This window comes from Papaver somniferum, unplaced genomic scaffold (genome assembly GCF_003573695.1).
Source record: "Papaver somniferum cultivar HN1 unplaced genomic scaffold, ASM357369v1 unplaced-scaffold_35, whole genome shotgun sequence".
Taxonomy (NCBI): domain Eukaryota; kingdom Viridiplantae; phylum Streptophyta; class Magnoliopsida; order Ranunculales; family Papaveraceae; genus Papaver; species Papaver somniferum.
The window spans coordinates 2,427,885-2,451,916 of NW_020645971.1; the positions used below are offsets into that span (position 1 = coordinate 2,427,885).

Consider the following 24,032-nt stretch of genomic DNA (forward strand, 5'->3'; position numbering starts at 1 on the left):
TTGCGATTTCCACTAAGAAGATCTCAAACGGGATTATGTGATAATTCAGAAGTGCAACATTACTGGGGACTGACAGTTCAACTAGTCGAAATTTTGACTAAGAACTATACACGTTTCTTTGGTTTGCTCATGAAACTATACTTCCGGAGATCACGACTGAATTTACACACGTGGATACGGATTCATTCAACATAAAAATAAAAGAGCTGGGAAGAAGATGTGATAAGGGATTGTTCGGAAATAACGAAAAAAGAATAATCTGTGAATATCTCTACATCCGAACTACTCATGGATAATATCTACTTTAATAGAAAATAAATGATCTCAGAAATATTCTCAAGCAAGACTAATCGTCGGAATCGTCGGATTCATCGTCATCAGCATCATCATCGTCCTTCGTGGAATCCTCATCATACTCCTTTGCAGAATCGCTGTCCGAGCTATGGAATTCTTCTTCCTCGACGAGATCGCCATTTATCGCGTCCCAATAGTCTTCTTCATCATATTCATCTTGGAGATCAGCCTTAACCAATCGCTCAATCTCCCTGTGCGGTGGATACGGCCTACTCTTGCGTTCTGTCAGATCCCATACGAGTTCTTCCTCGGCATCTGAAGCATCTGAGTCTGAAGCTACACCATCAAGACAAGATCGAAGTTTCTCCTCAGCTCTTAGTACTTTTTGCTGATTTCTACGTATTTTCTCCCGATAATCAGCCATTATCTCATCCCTCTCTTTTCTATTTAAGATTTCATCACGAGCAGCTCTAAGCTCATCGAGGGGCATCCTATTTATTATCTCCTTAGCATGATCCATATTGGCACATGCCTTGGCCGCAAAAATCTTGGAATCCTCTTCAGAATAGCTGGAGGAATAATCAGAATCATAATCGCTGCTGCTGGAAGTCGGCATTATCTAAAACCAGAAGCACAGAATTACAGATATGCTAATATCGAATTTACGGCAAAAATGGTAATCCTCAACTCTTACCTATTTACGATTTCACGAACTTAGTGATGACAACGTAAAACTCTGAAAAATTGCTCGTTTCTTCAAACCTGTAAAATTGAACAAAATTTAAAGTCAAACACCTGACTTTTCATGAAACCATGAATGATTCATATAACCTTCCATATGGACATTCGCTGATTTTTATATGTACACACTATAAAAACGCCACACTCATATATACAATACGAATTCATCAACTCACCTAATGTTGTTTGCTTTCAGCAATTTTTCATAAATCAAAGTTTGATTTTCTCTTTAACAAAAACGTGAAGAGGTCACGTGTTTTAAAAAAAAAATCGTGAGTTAATAACTCACATAAATTATAAAAAAAACATACTTTTTTGCTCATACGAGCATTCGCCAATGAAACGAGGGTCTTTACTATTTTTGTAAAAGTCTACATGTTCCAAATAAAGTTTTGAAAGTTCACACATAAATTTTATCATGAACTACAGGTCTTTTCAAAATTCCTTTAACTCTAAGGATCATTATTTATTACTTTTACTACGAACCTACGTTCTTAAAAATATTTGTGAAAGTTCATGCTTTGAAAACAAATTTAGGTTTCCATGAAACCTCATAAACAAAATTTTTGTTGCTGCAACTAGACTATATTTATCCAATAATATGTGTATCTCTTCCATATTAGGGATTTTTGCTCGTTTCTTAAACTATTGAACGAACGCGCATACGTGTTTTCAAAAGCAACAAATTTCGTGAAACCTGAGCATACATGTGCACATAGAACTTTGTTTTGAACAACTCATGAAAAATACCAAAACATGCAGCAAAAAAACTAAAAAAAATCACGTACCTTTGTCGGCGCCGGAGTTCGCCAGAAATCGGCCGGCGGCGGACGGTGATGGAAGCTCCGACGTACACCAATTTTTTTTCCTGCTCGGATGGGAAGGAGAGGAGATGCTCGGTTAATCAAAAAATAAAGGAATGTTTTAGGGTGTTTTTCCTTTTATATCGATTTTATTTCCAGAACCTAATAAAACACGGGTTTCCTTTTTTGGACTTGGGCCCATAAATTCTAAATCGATCAAAAATGGACTTTTGACCGACCAAATCAGCGATGCTTCATCTCTCCGTGCTCACGGAATCACACTCTATCATCCCATCAGGGTCCTCATCCGAACATTTGCTCGTACATGACACCATTGGAGCAAATCGAGGACTCTGATAATACCTTTGTAGATCGAGTTCAACCACTAATCTCGTCGACTGAAAATCACCATTCCATGCTTACTGCGGAACATTATTGTCCCTCACTAAGCAGGGGACTTAATATAGATGGTGGATTTTCAACAAACGGAAAAACCGTAAAATCATGATACTGCATGTTTTCTGACACGGCTTTCAGGCATGCGACGACTCATATTTTACGACGCCACGGTGAATATGTCTTTCGAAAAGCCTCCACTAGCTGAGTGTTCGATCCCTGGCATTTCATCATGCCCTCTATGTAGAATAACATAATTGGGCGGTTCTCCGTAGATTGAGAGCAATAACGCCTTCAGGACGTCGGTGATACTCATTGTTCCCTGACTACATAAGAGAGACCCCCCTCTACATGGGAGAACGATTGGGCGGTTCTTCGTAAGATTGAGAGCAATAACGCCTTCAGGACGTCGGTGACACTCAATGTAAAGAGATCGTATATAGACCCAGGCGGTTCTCCGTAAAATTTAGAGCAATAATGTCTTCAGGAATCGGCAACACTCGTTGTTTCACTGACTATACGCAAGAGATTAAATTCTACCGTGACATTCACCACTAAATTCCTAGAAGATAATCTGTCTTATCTCATTAGTCCTATTTCATGATCGAAATGGTAATAGATAAATGTATTACTCCGATTTCATGATCGAATCCACGGCTGATCTCATGAAATGGTAATAGGTATTACTTCGATTTCATGGTCGAACCCACGGCTGGTCTCATGAAATGGTAATATCACCACTTATTTTATTACTCTGATTTCATGGTCGAATCCAGGATCCCATGGAATGGTAATACCTATTTTATTATTCCGAATTCATGGTCAAATCCACGGCTGATCCTATGAATTTATAATAAAAAATTACTCACTTTTATTACTCATATTCATGAATCATTCTCCGCTGAATTTCATAAATTAGTAATAAATACTCAACAATCGGGCATCTGGACTACTACTGAGTAAGCCCCATAAAATAGTGCAAGTGTACTCGACAATGATGCACGAACGAGCACCCAAATGCGCGAACGCTCATTCAAAATATGTCCGAATGAGGAATCCCGCATAAAACATGAGAGAGAAAATAATAATATTAAAATAATGGAGAAGCGCTCATGGGCCGGGCCCACCGCCCGGCCGGCCGTGCCGTGGCCGGTCCCATGCTTCCTCCATTATTTTCCTTATTTTTGTTGTTTTCATAAACTCATGAAGACTCCTCCATTCCAGCAACTTTTCTTGTTTGAACAAAACTCGTGGTTTCTCCATATTTTCGTGGTTTCTCCTTATTCGTGTAGTTTCACAAAAATAATAATACTAGGGAAAGGTGTTGCGGGACCGGGAAACATAGCTGGCCGGCCATGCCCTACCCGTGACCGGTCCCACACCTTGCAATCCCTAATCTTTCATAAATTGTTATTTCTCTCATCGTGTGAAACTCTCCGGTTTTAGCAAAAATCATGGTTTCTCCATATTTTCTCAAGTATTGCGCGAACCATGAAAAAGGCCAAAAGTCAACATTGTCACACGACCGACTAGGCTACTCACGAAAAATATATTAAAATATTCTTATTTTAATATTCACAAAATATTGATCAAATGAGCATACTTGCTCATTCGAGCAAAATCGAGGATTTGAGTCAAAGATCGAACTCTTCTGAAAATCTGAAATATTGCTCAAACGCACATCAGAAAATGTTGAAACTCTCATAACTAAGACACGGGCATTATGAAAACATGGGAATGCTCCCTTGACTGACCAAGGGCGGCTTTAAGGCTTGCAACAAGCCGGTCCCACACGTTTTCACACTTTTGACCTAATTTGTGCAATCGCTCATATTGGGTCCAAACTCTTCACAACTAACTCAAAGTTTGTGCAAACGCCCACCAGCGGTCCCACGGCCACCAAGGGTCGGTCTCATGCCACCTTGGTCGGTCCCTTATTTTTCTATAATTAGGTTTTCTCACTAATGCTCAACGGAGCGCTATTTCAATAAATGATGAAACCGGCATTTAATCGTCATTCCTTCACCAATCGGTCAACTCAGGACCCTGGTGAACGCTCACTCGAGCAATTGTGCACCACATGGACGTCCACAGTCCCATGTGGTCGGTCTCTCCTTCGCTCATGACCTATTATCATCAATTCGTCAATCAATGAGCAATTTATCAAAATTAGGGTTTCGAACAAACGCTCAACAAATCACCATTCTGAGTAAGTTCAAACACTAAATAAATCTATGTTAATCCAGTAAACAACACACAGATTAATTATATAATATTCGGTAATCTACCAATATTTTAATTAATATTTTATTGGGTCACATCACCAATAAATAAATAATTTGTCGAATCGAGCAATACTTGCTCAATTACTCGAATATTGATCCAACTATATTCAGTAATTTATCAGTAATTCGTCGAATTGAGCAATACTTGCTCAATTGCTCGAATATTGATCCAACTATCAATATTTAGTAATTTATCAGTAATTGATCGAATTGAGCAATACTTGCTCAATTGCTCGAATATTGATCCAACTCTCAATATTCAGTAATTTTTCGAATCGAGCAATACTTGCTCAATCGCCCAACTATCAATATTCAGTAATTCGCAATACTTGCTTAATTGCTTGAGTATTGATCCAACCATCGATATCCAGTAATGCGTCGAGCAATTGCTCAGTTACTCGAATGTTCTACTGAGCAATTCGTCATTCATGCTCAATTCAACAAACCCTAGACTTATTGTCTAATCAGTCAACGTGACCAATCAAATACACGTCTGTCATACAGACTCCACGATTCGTGAGGCTTCAATCACGTCACATGGGGGATATCAATTAGGGTTTTGGTCTAGTAGCCTACAGCACGTGGGTTCACCCACGATGAGAATGTGAGTAAGTTGTGCCACGGTTGAAGGAGTTAGCAAAGTAGTGGGTGGACGGTTAACCAAGTCTCCGCACGACCTGGAACTGGTTTCACCACGGTCTTCCACTTTCCCACTCTCTCACTCATGAAACCGTCACACTTACTGGGATCAGTGTGTTCGCTATTCTGACAATATAAATAAGCCTCTGAATCCATGATTGAAGGACAACTTTCGTATACACAAGAATTTTTCGAGCAATCACTCTCAGAAATTCCATCAATCGCCCAAAACTTATTCGAACTTCAGCAGTTCATCAAATTTGCAGAAACCTTCAACACATCCACAATCCTTGATCATCATCGATCCCACACAATTCTCAGCTTCCCTCCTACAGATCAACCCATCTCCCTCTTTGTGACCGAATTGACTCTGGAACGGCCATTGACTTGGTTTAGGCCGGAGTCCTACAGATTGATCTCTCGAATCTAAGCACTCCCTTTGCAGTGCATCTGTGTGAGGTTCAGCAGTTTGCTCGGTTGAGGAGTCTCGACCGCACGCTCGACTCTTCACTTCCCTAAAAAACCAGCAATCCGTTTTTCCCCATCCACAACTTCTTATTACTAGCATGCAGAAACTTTATGTCCTCATAGCTCTTTGGATGCTTTGGACGCTGGAACGCTTTGAAGTTGGAGTAGGTTTTGTGGGTATACCTCTCGTAAGCCCTCACGAGACTATATCTCGTCCACTAGGGACACCTAGGGGTTTAAAGGCTTGTTGCATATGCTAAGTGCAACCGTATCCTCGGCGGAATGGAGTTGTTGTAGTTTAGTTTAGTTTGCTCGAGGACTAGCAAAAGGCAAGTGTGGGGGAATTTGATAAGTGCATATTTCACATATATTTAGTGTCAATTCCATGCTAGTATTTGTTGGTTTTCTTGCAAATTATTGTATATTACGCTTGTTTTCTCTTATTCGTGTTTTATTAGATGAATCATCCAAAAGAAGTGAATTGGGCACTAAATTGTGCAATAAAAGAAGCTAGCAACAAGTGGAGAAGGGCCAAGGACCAAGTGGAACTTGTTCAAGTACAAGATTTCCACTTTTCATTCTGTAGAGGACGAGAAGACGAATGCAATGGCGAAAGAACGAAGTCATTCTGAGTTCGTATGAAGTAGTTATGAGCAAAACAAGAACTCGGAAAATTAGAAGGGCAAAATGGTCAATTTAAGGGAAATCGTTATTCGCACCCAACCAAATGTTAAGGGGCAGTCAAATTCAAGGGAACTGCTAAAGGCAGTTCGGTCCCTGACAAAGGGGGTGGCAGGAATTCAAAATATGATGAAGGTACCCGGCCTATTTACTCAGGGCACCTCCTCCTTCTCTTGTCATCTACCATGACGAACATGACCTGTCTTAATGGTGATCATCATGATGATCACGATTGCGATGGATTACAGAAGAAGGGATTTCGAGCTCTTATGTACCTCATTGGGTAATTGAAGGCGAGACAAAACATGGGTATTAGCCTGATTTCACATCAGGGGTGTTGCTGATGATTAAAGGAGTCGTACTCGATGGCCGGTGATTGACTGATGTTGTGACTGTTCCAGGGATGATGATGGGGAACAGAGTCGTGGATGATGGAAGTCGATAATAGTGACGGATAAAGAAGCTCGAGTAGGTTCAGGGAGCTGCCGATGATGATAGAGATACGATGAGAGTGTTTGATGCTCGAATGCTGCTGAGGCTCGACAAAAAACTGATGATGGTGATGGCAGATAATAGAGTTTGGTGTTACGGCCATTGATGGCCGTGGTGAAGAGCTCGATGATTAATGATTATACTGCTGGTGATCGTGATGAAAATGCAGAGGAGAGATGAAGCTTGAGTTTGGTCGAGATAATGGCTGCTGCTATTGATTGAACGAAGAAGAGAAGAAGTCTGGGAAGAGTTGTAGTGACGTCACCATGGGACCCACCTATGTTGTGATAGAAGTCGTACAAATCAGAAGGAGGGATCAGGCGAGCACGTGGTTGCAGTACTTCTGCGGGCAGTGAGGATTTGATACAAAACGGTGCATCGAAGAAGGATAGATAAACGGTGAAGATGAAGACATATGAGGTCCCTAGAAGATCGAATGGATGAGGTGGCATGTAGACATTTCTAAAGTACAACCTGTGCTGCAACGAATAAGCATCTTTTGCTCTTAGATAAACTTCACCGACTTTCAATCTTTATCTTTATCCTGTACGATTTTTGTGGATCGGCTAGCGTATTTGGAGGCTATAAATAGCAGCCAAACGGCCCAAACCTCAAAAAGAAAAAAATCACTTCTTTTTTTATTATTTCTTTTGTATCCGGAGATAAAAACGGAGAAATAAAGTTTTGTTCCCTAATTTTTCTTGTGAGCATTTAGTTTCATTTTCTTTCTTTCTTGTTTATTTTAATTATTATTACTTTTTAGCTATGAGTAGTTAAACTTCTTTTTTATTAGGGATGATTTTAATGTCTTGAACAATGAAGTTTAATTTCTTAAATCAAGTTTAATTCAAGTTTTATTTTATTGTTGATTATCTTTATTATTTTTAATGTTTAAGAATATTGAGGGGTTATTCAAAGTGATCAATTAAATTAACCAATCGATATTTTTTCTACTAGTTTAGGATTGTGTGATACGTGTAATTGTCACATCAGCTCTTTACACAAGTAGTAAATCGCAGGAGATGACAGAGGGATTCTGTTAAGCAATTGTGTATAAAGATAACACTAGTAAGCAGGCCGAGCCTATGCGTCTGATGCCAGGATCAACCTGATTCATAGAGTGTAAAGCATTCAGTTAATCTACACCTTGAGAGCTTATTCTTGGTGGGTTAGTTGGATAGAAACTGGTAGTCGAGCACTTCCGTATCCGGTGACAACAGGAACCCGGGGAATAGCAGAGCTTATTGCTATTCTACGGTTGGTAACAATACAAATTCAACAATAGATAAACTTGTATTTGATTAAGTTTCAGTTCAGTGACGGCGAAGGATTCCCTAGTCATCTTTCTTCTTATTGTTTACAACAAAATCTTTTATATTTTCTTTTGTTATTTACTTTGTTCAAAATCTAAAACCCCCCTTTCGTTACTTTGTAACAACTAAAAACTCCCTGCTCTTCGTGGGAACGACCTCCTTACCATTATATTACCAGTTAACAGTGTGGAAAGAAGTTAATTAATTTGTTGTGTAAACGACGCGCATCATAGGTTTATATGCTTTTAATTTCCAGCAATTAAAATGCATATCTTTAGAAAATAAAAATTGGTAATGTGCATTTACTAATTGTAGATTTTCTACTGAGATTTCGGTCAATATTTGGACAGAGCATTTCCAGGAATTATGAAAACCAAATTTAGAAATATATCATATCTTGAGAATTTTTTTGGTCTTGGAAATTCTTTGGTGTCCAAACTTCCTTGGTCTATAAATATTGAAGGTTGCATTTCGAGCAAACTAATCCTCAGAGCCTGATAGACACATTTATGTGTTTATTTTGTTCTCAGTGTTTTGTATTGCTAGTACTCGACATTGTACTAATTATGGTGTTTTTGTGTTTGGATAGGTGTTTTTGGAGAAATACATTTGTGTGGAAAAAGTTGCTCGAAAAGTGCTATTTGGACCCCCCGGAGAAAATTACTAAAGGCACCCCAGAAATGCATTGAAAACACCCCAGAAAAAGTTGCCCGGGGCACCCCGAAAGAAACATGTTATCCGCACCCTATCACTGGATAAGGGGAAATCATCACCATCTTCTTCACTGTTTAAAGAATACATTTTGGCGGGAAAATAATTTCAGATTGCGTAACTTCCTGTGTTGATTTCTGGGCTGATTTGTTGGGATCTTTTCGCTGGAATTGATTGGGAATATCCTGTTGCATTAAAACAAGAATGGTATGCAAGAAGATTTCACGTGATAAATACTTGATATTCTGGAATTGATTATGGGAGATACGTGAACTGTGAGAGAAGATTTTACTCTCTGGAATATATTTTATAAGGTAAGAAGATATTCTCGATAATATTTTCCTTAATGCCGAGTAATGAAAAATATTTGTAGTTATGGAAGAGATTTCTTGTGCATGAGAGGCTATATAAGGTGCTGAGGAGTTTTAGACGAGGGAATGGAGAGTTAGGGGAAGAAACACAGCGTATAATAGAAAGGTGCAGAGAGTTTTTCTGTTTTATAATATTTTCACCTCTTGTAAGCACTTTTGAGCAATTATTCTGAGTGTGTTTTCACCATGTGGAGCTAAACCCCATCACTGAGACGACGGAGGAAGCAACTTTTCATGATTGTGGTAAATGACTTAATTCTTTTATTGACTATTTGCATTGATTTAATTGCTTTATGATTTCTATTAATTATTTGTTATTTTGTTAGATGTCGCATGCTTAGTTCTAAATGCTTTAGATGCATCATGCTTTTAACTTACAAATAATATTTTACGAAATCTATTTTTGGCAAAGAAGTAGAGTCACAACTTTATTTGTTTGATCTATATTGTCTAGAGTTAATGAATGAACCATAACAATATGAAAAGTAGTGGAATCCCTCGTCTCAGCGTCTCTTCATCTGTTGACAAATTGTGTGTAGATATTTTTCCTTATTTTCTTTACTAAGTCTTAAAACAAATTCTCAACAAATCTGAGTGAACGAATCATCTTACTACAACATCATTGAAAAAATACCATCAGAGACAGCAAAACTACCTAGTTGTGTTGTTACTGGTAAAGCCGTCTATTCAGAGAGGAAAGTACCCTAATTAGGCGAATTCTCTTACGACCGCTCGTTTTAACGACTTCTTTGGGATTGGGAAGCTCTACGAGTACCGTTGGTGGGAGACTAGATAATTGTAGTTTATTATTAGTTTTAGATTCATTTGATTGACTAAAGGTTGTTGAACTTTGATTGCACCTAGTTTATTTATGCTTGAGAATCTTCTCTTCTGATATAAGATTCACTCAAACTAGATCGAAGTTTCGACGGGGATCTTTAGACTGTTTGTAGATCTAAAGGCGTCTTGTGATAACCATTGTTAACAGACTCCATTCTGTGTGTGATTGATCACAAGAGTTTCAAGTTGATTGTGTGCAGGGGTTTATTGAAGATCTAAGAAGATTTGAAGACAAAGAAGATTGCTTGTTTGAGTTCATAATCTTTAGTGTACACAAAACTTGATCGGCTGGGGATCCAACTATAACCGGTTTATCCTTGTGATAACCTTGATTGATTAGTTGCATAGATCGGCATCAATATATTGTCTTTGTGACTAAGAGTATTGATTGCAAAATCTAGACCCAACTACTTTGGTAGTTGTATTTTTAGATAGATCTAAGAACCTGAAAAAGGAGTATATTGAGATAAACGAAAGAGTCTTTTGTCAAACTCATATCACTTGTTTGAAAAGAGTTGTTACAGAACAGATTTGTTGTTCCTTTTATTGTTTGGAATACGAACCAAAGGAATTGTTCCAAGTGTGTAACTTATTGTAAGTTGGAGGCGTAGGGATACAGACGGAACTAAGTGAACTATAGGTTTAGTTGCTTGGTCTCAACTATACGAAGTTAGTTTAGATTTTGTATAGCGGCTTAATCCTGAGAGTGTTCAATTCTGGACAAGGTCCCGGGATTTTTCTGCATTTGCGGTTTCCTCGTTAACAAAATCTTGTTGTGTATTTTACTTTTCTATTTCCGCAATTATAATTGTTTTTATTATAATTAGAAGTAAAATACGCAAACGTTAATTCCTAATTACTTAATAGCAATCCTATCGTGTTTGGTTAAGTCCGAACCAATTATCAAGTAATCATACTTCGTTGTTGTATTGTCTCGATCTTGTATCCATAGTCAATCACGCAAGTTATCTTGTTGTCGTATTGTCTCAATCTCGTATCCATAGACGATCACACGAAGTGTGAACTGATTAGTTGTATTGTCTCGACTCAGTCCATAGACAATCATTTTCGGAGAAAGGACTTATAGGTGGAAAAGTTTTAGATTGAGGTATATTTGGGTACCCTCATCTTTTCAATTGGTATCAGAGAAGAAAAACAAGAAAAGATCTAACAATCTGTGTTTGGTGCGATCCAATCTATAAGAAATGAACTCGAGTTCTCATGGATCGAGTTCAATTAACGTACCGCCAAGATTTGACGGAACAAACTATATATGGTGGAAATCTGCTATGAGATATTTTCTTCAATCACGATACTTTAATACATGGCTATTAGTCGTCGATGGTTATAATCTCCTGAAAGTAGAAAATTCGGAAACTGATTTTAAACACTTAGTGGATTTTTCAAACGAAGAAAAGGATTTTGCTAAGCAGAATTCAGATGGTTTGGGATAATCTTTAGATCGTATTCGAAGGAAACACATCAGAGAAAGAAGCTATACTTCAGACTCTTACGCCCGATTGGGAAAACCTTCGAATGGATGGCAACGACACTTTTGAAGAGTTTTATATCAAACTCGCTGAGATGGTAAATGCTTCTTTCTCTCTTGGAAAGACTATTTCTGAAAAGGATACAGTGTGCAAAATTATCAGATCGTTGCCATCTAGATACGATTCTAAGAAGCATGCAATCATATAAGCAAATGATTTTTCAACACTCTCACGAAGCACACTCGTTGGAAATTTAAAGATCTTTGATCATGAATCATAGTCTATTCAAACTAAAGGAATTGCTTTTAAAGCTGCAAAAATTCCGAAAGCTCCAGTGGAGAGGAATAGACAGACGGATGATTCAGATGAACAGATTGCAGAAAATTCTGATGATGAAATTGAACATCATTATCATTGATTACTAGATAGTTTTGAGATATATTAAAGAAAAGAAATAAGAGATTCATAAAGGATACTCATCGATCTTCTCGTACACATGATTAAGTTCCTGTCAAAAATGATCAGGAAGAAGATGATGAATATCAGCCTCAGTGCTTTAAGTGTAAAAGGTTTGGTCATATAGCTAAAGATTGTCCCAATCTTAAGAAAGACACTGGAAGCAAGGCTCTGGATGTAATTTTAGATGAGAACTCTGATTCATATGATTCTGAAGAAGAGGAAACATCTACAATTGCATTAGTTGTCAATCTTATTCCTTCCTCTTCCATTAGCGATTTTACCATTTTAAGAATGGATATGTCTTCCGATGTTACTAGATCATCTAATGGTAACGGGAAAAATAAGACAAGATGCAAAAACTGTCTCCAAAACAGAATTGCTAAAAGTTGCATGTGCAACCCCAGTCAATCTCAAGATACTTCGTTAGTTCGAGGTAACAAAAAGAGCCTTTCTCATACGATACTAGATCAAAGACACTCTGGTTGTTCAAAAATCCATAATGAGAGAAAATCTCATACTAATACCACCTGATCGGTATTAGAATTCTTTCCTCACCACGTGTGCCAAATTTTTGTGAGGAAGAAGAAAGATTAAGGCACTTAGGTGTTGATTATGGAAATAAAATCTAGTAATTGAAAATATTTGAGATATTTGTATCTTTAGGAATATTATATTTTCGGAAGTATGAAAATTATAAAAAGATCCTTCTCTTTTCTTGGTCATTCCTTGTCCGAGCTATGAGTTTGGATCCAATGTCGTCTCTTAATAAGATGCTAGATTAGAAAGAGCACTTTAAGAATAAGTCTGCATCTTCTCTTGATATAGAGAAATCAAATAGCAAAATCAAAAAGAGAGATTGGCTTAGCAAGAAGGAAAGAGAGAGTATGCTGAAGAAAGATCAGTGTATTGAAGCATTGACACACTTTTGTGTTCAATCAAAAGACAAAATTACATGTTTTTGCAGAATCCTTCACGAAAATTTCTCAACTGCAAGAAATTCTGGTCAAACAACAAGGTTATCTACTTGAAGAATTTCACAAGCTGAAGACTGAAAGTAATAATCTACCTTCCTCTAGCATTGAGATGAAGGATTAATCCAGGAGAAAAGACATCAGTTTTATTGTATAAGGTCTATTATGAATGAACCTATTTATTATTTATGAATAAAATTATTAACTTATAATTTTTCTTGTGATAGTTTTTCGAGTACATAGCCTGTGCTTGAATGCTTTATATTATTGCTATGTATGTTATGGGATGTTTGATTTTGGTTTTCTTAACCTTAATATTCGATATCATATGGTGTAAACCCTTATGGTTTGGGTGACTTTTTGGTTTAGCAGGATTGAGTTCTAGCGCATGTTGGTAGGCTTTATCAAAGGATCATAAGGGGTTCCGATTGAAACTAATATGTGAAAAGTCACAATATGTTGAATCATTTGGTTTAGCATAAAAGCATATATGTTTTGGGTTTTCAACTTTTGCATTGCATTAGCTAAAACCGATTTTCAACCTTTCTCTGGTAAAGGTTGGTGTTTGTTGTTGTTCTTTTGTTCTGGCGGGAGGATGACAACACAACGGGGGAGAGTTTTTTGTGAACTTGCGCTTAATGACATATCTTTTGGAGGGGAATAGGATGCGGAACTTGAGGTAACAAATTTGTTAGTTAATCGTTTTCCTGTTTAAGAAAAGCCTGATTTTTTTGCATATATTTATTGCTTTTGCTTAACAAAATTTCGGTACAATTGATGTTTATTCCATTATTTGTGTATGGATGTGTGTGTGATTCAATTGTTTCCGATTAAGAAAAACTATTTTTATCTTGCTTTATGGTTTGGTATCAATTGTTTAGGCTTACAAAATTTCGGTGCAATTGCGGTACTATAATGTCTATGTTTGTTTCAATTGTTTCCGGTTGAGGTAAATAATTATGCAAGTTGATTTATTTGGTTTGTATGAATTTTTTATGGCTTAACAAAAAGGTTTTCGAGATGAATTGTTTAGTCCAATTCGATTCCGGATAAGAGAAACTAAGTTATTTCGGATCTTAGTGGTAGGCTCGGAAACCTACAATAAAATACTGCAAGTGCACAACGTCTAACTAGTAGAACAATGGCAAGTACAGGTCGTTCCCACGAGGAGTGTGAAAATACTACTACTAACTAATACCAAAAACTAACAAATCAATAAGGTGATGTTTGACAATTTTTCAGATATTCGGGACAAAATGAAATAACAAATAATTCTAACAATAAACAAAATGGGTAACGGGTTGTTAAGGTTTTCGATTTCCACCAATTCAAGCATATAAGCTCGACTAATCTCTATTTATTACTCAGGACAAATTTCGAAATCAATCTCATGTCTCGGAAGATAATATGTTTAAATTCTAAAATATGGTTTCTCCGCTGTAATTTCCTTCGCTTCACGGGTAATGATTCTAAAGTATTACATATCAATCCTAAAGCATATTGCGTCAAAGAATTTAACCAAGCACGCTATATCAATTGAAAAGTATAAGTAATCAAGAAAATCACATAATCGATTAAACACCAAGCTATATGAAGAGAAATCACTACTCAATGAATCATTATTAGAAATATCATCGTAGAGTTCATATAAATAAATTGGCTTCAATCTAAACCCTAACAAACAACTTAGCAAACCATGAGAAAAGAAAACTCAAATACACCAAACCCTTGTCGCCTCTTCTCTCTGTCAACGGTTCTGCGGCCGCCTCCTCCTTTTTCATTTTGAAACAACACATAAATATAGCCCACAGATGAATTCACGTCGTCGCCACATCACCTTCCAATAGAAGTCTACCACATGTCATGAAATACAATCTGCCCAATAATATTGTGCCGCGTGTCGTAATATGATGAAACATTGTAAAGTATCAGCGAATATACACTTTCCATAGTATATGAAACCACCAAGGAAATGAATTAATTTCATTTAAAAAGCATGATATTTTCTTGCATGTGCTGGGCCCACCTTAATTGTATTTGCACAAATGACGTCATTTGGTCTCAAACATTCCTTCATATTCTTTATATATATATATAGCAAGAGAACTTATGTAAGGACAAGATATGTTAATCTTTCCTTTTTCTTCATTTGCACTTCATTTGCACGTGGTCATGGAGGTGATATTCTTCCATTCTTATGCTAACAATAATAAAGTCACTCTTGACCAATCTTAGGTGACATTAGTGTGCTGACGTCGACTCGCTTCACCATGCATTAATTGAAGAGCAAATTAAAACTTGTCTGCCCATTGTGACCTCGGCTGTGAAATAATTATATATTGTTGATATATATGGAGATACCAGGCCAACATAATAAGTGCTACTGATATATAGAAATACCAGGCCAGCATAATAAGTGCTGCTGATATATAGAAATACCAGGCCAGCATAATAAGTGTTGCTGATATATAGAAATACCAGGCCAACATATTTGATCATTGTGGTTGTTGATACATGGAAATACCAGGCCAACCACATTTCATCATCGTGGTTGCTGATATATGGAAATACCAGGCTAACCACATTTTGCAATTTTCGTCGCAAACACCATTAAGTCTCACATCTTGTTATTTAGTCGCTGGATGATCGAATTCACTTGTACTTTATACAAAAGCACTAAAATAGTATTAGAAACTAAAATATTGTATCCTATCTAATATAAATAGGGGTATAAAATGTAGCATTTACATGCTTATCACTTAGTTAGACTTATCAAAGTGAAGGTTTCGGTTATTCAAGTCTAATTGAATGCCTTAACAAGAAATGCTAGTTAACTAACCTAGTATTTGTCTTGTTTAAAAGTGAAAGGTCTAAGTTATTATTTGAATAATTAAAACCTGATGAGAAAAATAAATTTAATTCCGATCTTTATTTTGGTCTTATCAAACAAGCGATTGTATTTGTACAATCGATTTAGCAAAAGAACTAAGGTTTTTAGTCAATTTTTGATTTGCTAAACTATTAGGGAAAATTGCTTCAGGCAATTGTTTCCTTGGTAACATATCAAAACAAAATTACTTTGTAGTTTCGGTTTTGATATTGGTTATCTAAAATGGTGTGTGGAACCCTCGTGCTTAACTCTTATAGGTTGCAAGTCTTTTGAGATTTGTAAGATCCTTTCGGTTTGTCCATTATTTGCTCGTACCTTTGTCATTTTGTGACAAAAAGGGAGAGAAATATATGGAGTAAAAAAGTGATTTGGTATCACTAAGGAAAGTACAATGGTGCTTAAACGTTATATCTAACGAAAGAGTAAAGCATAGACTAAGGGGGAGTAACATATCATATCGATACTTGTAGTTATATGGACTACAAAGGGAATAAAAAAGACGTGCAGATTGAAAATATACCTATCTTACCTTTAGGGGGAGTATTAGCTTTGTTATTATAATGTCAACAACAGCGTTTATGGATTGAATGTATACAGGTTATTGTGTTGTTGAAACTTGGAATCAAGCGTATGATGTATGAGTTTTGTAACTAAAATTGACAAAGGGGGAGATTGTTAGAGCATTGCTCGGTTGAACCCACCAAGCGTTGGTATGTCAAGTTTGGTTTTCGTATTTTAGTGAATCAAAACTCATTTAAAGAGTCGCTTGATTATTTACTAGAGTCAACTTCGTATAGGTTAGCTAGAAAGTTACTAGGATATGAGACTTACAAGTACTACGTGAAGACTTTAAGAATGTGAAGAAGTAAAGAGCTACAAAGATGACATCATCATTCCTCTTGAACTTAGTAATATTTGACTTGAAGTTTCATTCCTAACGTATCTTTCAAGTCGTGCATATTGAAAACATAACTGCGAAGCTGTGAATGATTATACTCTAGTTAGACATAGTATTAAGGAATTACAATACGAAGTATAACGTCTATATTTTGAACTTCATATATAAGACATCGACATAATCGTATGAATGCTATTGTGATTATGTATGGGTATGAGTGAAGATTTCGTCCTAGGAAACAATGTTTTACATTCGTTTAAAGGAAGTACAATTCATAAACTTGTTTTATGAATTGAAAGGGAAATCGCTTGGCTTATTGATATTGTTATTCATTGAAAATCGTTGGATTACCAATATGTGTGTTTAGTATAACCACTTATAACTTGTTTATGTATCTTGGTAAAACTATTCGCAATGCCTGACTTTTGTACTGGTATGACTTTTGTTACTGAAACTGATCTTAAGTAATCACCTGAGATGGATGATCAATATTTGTAATTGGTGTGACCATTCCTAGTCATTGGGTAACCGATCTTATAACTTGGTTGGGACTAATCACAAGATGTGTAATCGATCCTTGTAGTAGGTTAACAAGTTTTAGTAATTGGTGTAACCGATCCTATAACTTGTGCAACCGATCACAATTAAGTACCATAAATAAGTGGTAACCGATCCTGGTACTTAGTTAACAATGTTTTGGAAACTAATGTGACCGATCCTAGTAGCCACTTGGAGGTAGAACCGAAACTTGTTTTGGTAGAACTGTTAAACCCATGAATGGTGATTGAATGTTTTTGATCAATCACATAGTTCTTGGAAATCAGATGAACCAATTCTAAACTCGTTTGGAAGTGTGGCAAATCGGTTCCAAGATTGTAAATATGAAAAAGGATTTACAAAGTAAAGATGTTAACATACTTTGAACATGTGCAGTAACTCTTATCTTTTATTGTTCAAAGATATTCCTTAATAACTAAAGGAGAATCCCGGATCGAAATAAATTGAGAATCTTTTAATTAAGTTTTTTAGTTTTGTATGCTTTTAATTTCCAGCAATCAAAATGCATATCTTTAGAAAATAAAAATTGGTAATGTGCATTTACTAATTGGAGATTTTCTACTGAGATTTCAGTCAATATTTGGACAGAGCATTTCCAGGAATTATGAAAACCGAATTTGGAAATATATTGCATATCTTGAGAGTTTTTTCGGTTTTGGAAATTCCTTGGTGTCCAAACTTCCTTAGTCTATAAATATTGAAGTTTGCATTTCGAGCAAACTAATCCTCAGATCCAGCAAAACTACCTAGTTGTGTTGTTACTGGTGGAGTCGTATATTCGGAGAGGAAAGTACCCTAATTATGCGAAATCTCTTACGACCGCTCGTTTTAAAGACTTTTTTGGGATTGGGAATCTCTACGAGTACCGTCGGCGGGAAATTAGATAATTGCAGTTTATTATTAGTTTTCGATTGATTTGATTGACTAACGGCTGTTGAACTTTGATTGCACCTAGTTTGTTTATGCTTGAGTATCTTCTCTTCTGATATAAGATTCACTAAAACTAGATTGAAGTTTTGACGGGGATATTTAGAATGTTTGTATATCTAAAGACGTCTTGTGATAATCCATTGTTAACAGACTCCATTCTTTGTGTGATTGATCACAAGAGATTCAAGTTGATTGTGTGCAGGTGTTTATTGAAAATCTAAGAAGATTTGAAGACAAAGAAGATTGCTTGTTTGAGTTCATAATCTTTGGTGTGCACAAAACTTGATCGACTGGGGATCCAACTATAATCGATTTATCCTTGTGATAACCTTGATTGATTAGTTGAGTAGATCGGCATCAATATATTGTCTTTGTAACTAAGAGTATTGATTGCAAAATCTAAACCCAACTACTTTGGTAGTTGTATTTTTATATAGATCTAAGAACCTGAAAAAGGAGTTTATTGAGATAAACGGAAGATCCTTTTGTCAAACTCATATCACTTATTTGAAAAGAGTTGTTACCGAACATATTTGTTGTTCCTTTATTGTTTGGAATACGAACCAAAGGAATTGTTCCAAGTGCGTACTTACTGCAAGTTGGAGGCGTAGGGATACAAACGGAAGTAAGTGAACTATAGGTTTAGTTGCTTGGTCTCAACTATACGAAGTTGGTTTAGATTTTGTATAGCGGCTTAATCCTGAGAGTATTCAATTCTGGACAAGGTTCCGGGGTTTTTCTGCATTTGCGGTTTCCTCGTTAACAAAATTTTGCTGTGTCTTTTACTTTTCTATTTCCATAATTATAATTGTTTTTATTACAATTAGAAGTAAAATACACAAACGTTAATTCCTAATTACTTGATAGCAATCCTATTGTGTTTAATTAAGTCCGAACCTATTGTCAAGTAATCATACTTCGTCGTTCTATTGTCTCGATCTTGTATCCGTTGTCAATCACGCAAGTTATCTTGTTGTCGTATTGTCTCGATCTCGTATCCATAGACGATCACACGAAGTGTGAACTGATTAGTTGTATTGTCTCGACTCAGTCCATAGACAATCACTTTCAAACAAAGAACTTATAAGTGGAAAATTTTTAGATTGAGGTATATTTGGGTACCCTCGTATTTTCAGTTTCTGGAGAGCACGACTCCAGATACAACTAGGACACACCAAAAAGTAGTCTTAGGATTCCAAGATGCCAGTTGTCAAGAGTTTCCCTCATATAGACTTCAAAGCTAGGTTGCTTTAGGTTGAAGCTAAGATAGCTTTGGAACCAAGCAAACAATATTCACCGTTAGATGAAAGCTTTGAATCTTATTCACATAAACAAGATATACACTCTGGTTTGGTAAACCATAACCGAACCATGTATAAAGACTATGTCCAATTTGGTTATCCCGAAACTAGACGATTTGAACTTTAAAGGCTTGCCACTCATTTTCATGTTCACTAAGACATTAATCTTGAGTCACAATCATGTGATCAAATGAGTTTAGTGTTAATTAGAGAATTGATCAAATGCAAATCATTTCGTAGAAATAATTTTATTGCAATTGAATCATAATCCGCATAGTTGGTAAATGTACAAGCTACAATTACTTGAATCGTTCGTGAGTCGACTGAGTCACAGTACACGAACCGGTTTGCAAGCTTATAAGCAGTAACCGTGTTCTGGAGTTGACATAACTTATTCATCTCAAGTACCGGTTTGCAAACTTAGGTGCAACTCAAAGTTCCGGAGTTGACATAGCTTTTTCAGTTCACGTACCGGTTTGCAAACTTAAGACTTTTACCGGTTCCATAGTTCACAGAACTTTTGCAGTTCACGTACCGGTTTGGATACTAAATTGGTTCTAAAACATAGAACTGTATTGGCTCGCATTCCGGTTTGATTAACTTAACCCGGTTCCTTTACCACAGTTCCAAAATGGTTAGCATACGAATACGCATTCATATCCGAATCACAAAACAAATAGATTTTCCCATGATGTACATACAAATATGCATATCACACAAATCTGAAAGTCGATATATAACTACTCCGTTACGTGTACAAGTACATGTAATACGACTTCAGACATATAACAGTTTTCTCAGTTTGTAAGACTGATAAAACCGTCTTGTATTCCGAATATAATAGTTTTCTATTTCTCTTAATCAATTCGAAACATTCCTGAATAACATCAATGACAGATATCACTGTTCCAGGCTATTTTCGAATGATAGACTTGAAACATGATTTGGTTCCGAACAATAAATTGTTCTCTACCGAAATTTGATCAAGTATGAACAAATGTTCATTAAGCTTAGTCATTATATTTCGAGAACTTCGTAAACTAAATAATTAGTTCTCGACTCGAAATTTTTGTCTATGCAAGCTAGTCTAATTAGTTATGCGACAATCGTCTCAAGGATAGAAAGGTGAATATAACTTGAAAAATAGGTGGTTTAGTCTTCACTTACTTTTTGTTGATGAAATTCTCCACGAACTTCGGTTGATCTTCGCCTTCAAACGACAGAATGCAAATGATGACTGGTTCGTTTCTCAACTACCTCTATCCTAAATCGAGACTTAACTAATTGTAGACCAGAAATCAAGATATAGTCTTGACAACTAAATTTGACAACAAGCTTGATATAGAAACACTTGTGAGTTCGACCGAGTAATGCTTTAAAAGTTATCTCAATAACCATTAATGAAAACAGGTGCATATCTTATATTCAATTGTCGTTACTAAGATATTAACTTTTATGGTGATCCCAGTGTATACACTTACATGGATATCTTAACCACCAAGAAATTAATTTCTGGTGTATATATACGTTTGTATACATCCTTACATGGACATCCTAATGACCATTTAACAAGAAATCCGATCCCGTTGATGTTGATAACATCGCCCAGAGCTTCGAATCTAGTTTGAAAAAAATAACTGTTCATCCCAAGTTTCCCACGCTCAGCTCATGGTAGTTTCGCAAAAAAGATCTCGCAAGAAAAAAAAAATATAACCAACTGTTAGAGCACTGCTCGGTCGAACTCGCATACCTTGCTATCTCAAGCATGTTTGTCAATGTTAGTGATCAAAATTATAAGTCTTAATTTCTAGTCTACTTATAGCTAAGTCTCGGACTAGGATAAAAAGTGTAGTTGAGCCCAAGACTCCATGGCGATCATCATACAAAGACGAAGAACTACTCAAGGAACTTGTGGAACTTCATCGACTAAAAGGTATGTGGAGACTTGAACTTATCTATCACTCAAAATTCTATCTACTCTATCTCCTATCTTGAGACAAAAGTCGTATTGCTATATAGACTTTGATTATACACATTTGCTATTTCGAGCCAAGTTTATCTCGCGTATCTATTTCTCGAAATATGTGTTTTTGTAAGCTTTCGCTTTGGCCAAGTTCATCTTTACTAATGACGAAAGTCATTAAGTTTCAATTACTTGAAAATAACTTTGATGAAAAATGGTTTGTGAATAATAATCATATAACGTCCTCTAAGAATGTTTCAATGATTGAAATGAGAGTTTAGAATTTATAACCATGGAAGGATATAAACATTGTGTAGTAACACATATGTGTGTAAGTCCTTATTCCTTGAACCAAAGTATGCCTACTTTGCGGCTCAGGAAAACCGGAACTAAAGTCCGCGTACCAGTACGCGCACCATCGGAAGTTCACGTCCCGTGAAAATATGATGGAGTTTCTGAACTGAAAACAAACTCATTCTAGGTACTTAAGTACGCGTACCAGTTCGCGTACTTAGGTTGGTTATTTTCTAAAAACGATTATTCGTGAACTTAAACTTATATATAAACCAAGGAATGCATAATTGCAAACCGTGGCTATAAAGTTCATGAATTGATTCGAGTGAATCAAATCGTTTTTTCTTCGATTGTGTCTTGTATACTTCTATAAGATCCAAGAAATTGAACAACTCTCTAACTATGGAAGTGCTCATATGGCTAACCATTTAGTTAACTACTGTTGAACCAACTAAGTGTACATGTTTGGGTACGGTTACACAAACCTAAATAAACGTGCATTTCATTTGTGTGTAACAAGCTAAGTTTCGATCTAACGGTTGAAAGATATTAGCATAAATCTAATCAGATTTTCATCTAACGGTGAATTTTGAATGCTTTGTTACTAAGATAACATTGATTGCAAACCCTGATTTGAAAGTCTATATAAAGGAGAACTCTAGCAACTAGGAAAAATAATCCCCACACCTCCTGTGTGATACTAGTTATATTAGCTAGAGTCGATTATCCTTTAACCTTAGGTTTCTTCTCGAGACCCTGTAGGTTAACGACTTGAAGACTTCATATGGATTGTGAAGGCATACCCAATTATTTTCTCTGTAGTTGCTGTTTCTATCGTATTTGAGTACAATCGTAAGATTGGCTTGAGATTGATTTCTCCGATATGCAAAATATAAAAGAAGTCACAAACACCTTCGTCTCATCGTTTGTGATTCCACAATATCTTCTTTCGCTAGTCGATTAAGATATTGAGGTGATTGATAATACTAGGCTGTTATTCGGGAATATAAATTCGGGTTATCAACTGGTTCATGTTCACCTTGATTTATCAAAAGACGGAACAAAAACTTGTAGGTATTTCCGTGGGAGTTCTGTGTGATACTGATTTGTTTATTAAAGTCTTCGACTTTGGGTCGTAGCAACTCTTAGTTGTGGGTGAGATCAGCTAAGGGAATCAAGTGCGTAGTATCCTGCTGGGATCAAAGACGTAAGGAGCGCAACTGTACCTTGGATCAATGTGAGATTCACCGGGGTTCAACTATAGTCCAGACCGAAGTTAGTTTGTAGTAGGCTAGTGTCTGTAGCGGCTTAATACAACGTGTGTTCAATCTGAACTAGCTCCCGAGGTTTTTCTGCATTTGCGGCTTCCTCGTTAACAAAACTTCTGGTGTCTGTGTTATTTCTTTTCCGCATTATATTTTTATATATAATTGAAATATCACAGTGCGTTTGAATCGATCAATTGGGAAATCCAACCTTTGGTTGTTGATTGAAATTGATTGATCCTTGAACATTGGTCTTTGATACCGTTCAAGTGTTTTCTCTTGTATTCAATTAGAATCACAGATTTCTATTTGCTTGAGTAAGTATTGAATCGAGAAAGTGAGATATTAATCTTTGATATACTTTTATTAAGATTGAGCCTGACTGTCTAGTTGATTATCTTAAAAGTATATTGGTATTAGGCCATACAGATTGCTAAGCGAAATATTGGATGTGGTTGTTGTACCCCCACTTTTTCACCAACATCAAAACAACTCATGGCACGGGTCATATCCTAGTATTCTACGTAGGACAAATGCCGATATTTTTTCACTCTAATTTTTTGTATTTTAATTTTGAAATGAAAACTAAGGTATGGGTGATGTTATACACATGTACGGGCCATCTGAATTAATCCTTAATTTATTATCAACAACTAATAAAAGGTATGTGGAATTCGGCATAACTAGAGGTACAATAGATGACAATTGTATTTCCATTTAGGCAACAATTAAATTAGATGAATCAGATCTAAATTAATTAATTATTAGCTGATGTTAATAAATTTAGATCCGATTTTGGTTGGGCTCAGGGTACACCATGTAATTAGATTAGTGTTATAACGAGTGCCGTTACGACACGTGTTATTTCTAGTCTAAAACATAAATCAACGGAGTTGCATGAATATCAAAAATAACAAAATCAAAAATCAAAAGATCGAACAAAAATGAAACACCAAATCAATTTCATATCACGCGTTAA

At 36.2% G+C, this 24,032-nt stretch overlaps 1 protein-coding gene across 1 annotated transcript; it reads right to left on the reverse strand.

Moving 5' to 3' along the window:
• Positions 1–346: 346 nt before the first annotated feature.
• Positions 347–910, reverse strand: LOC113342202 (glutamic acid-rich protein-like). Its single transcript, XM_026586819.1, has one exon. It carries the CDS (start codon positions 908–910, stop codon positions 347–349), a length of 564 nt encoding a protein of 187 aa, XP_026442604.1.
• Positions 911–24,032: the final 23,122 nt, after the last annotated feature.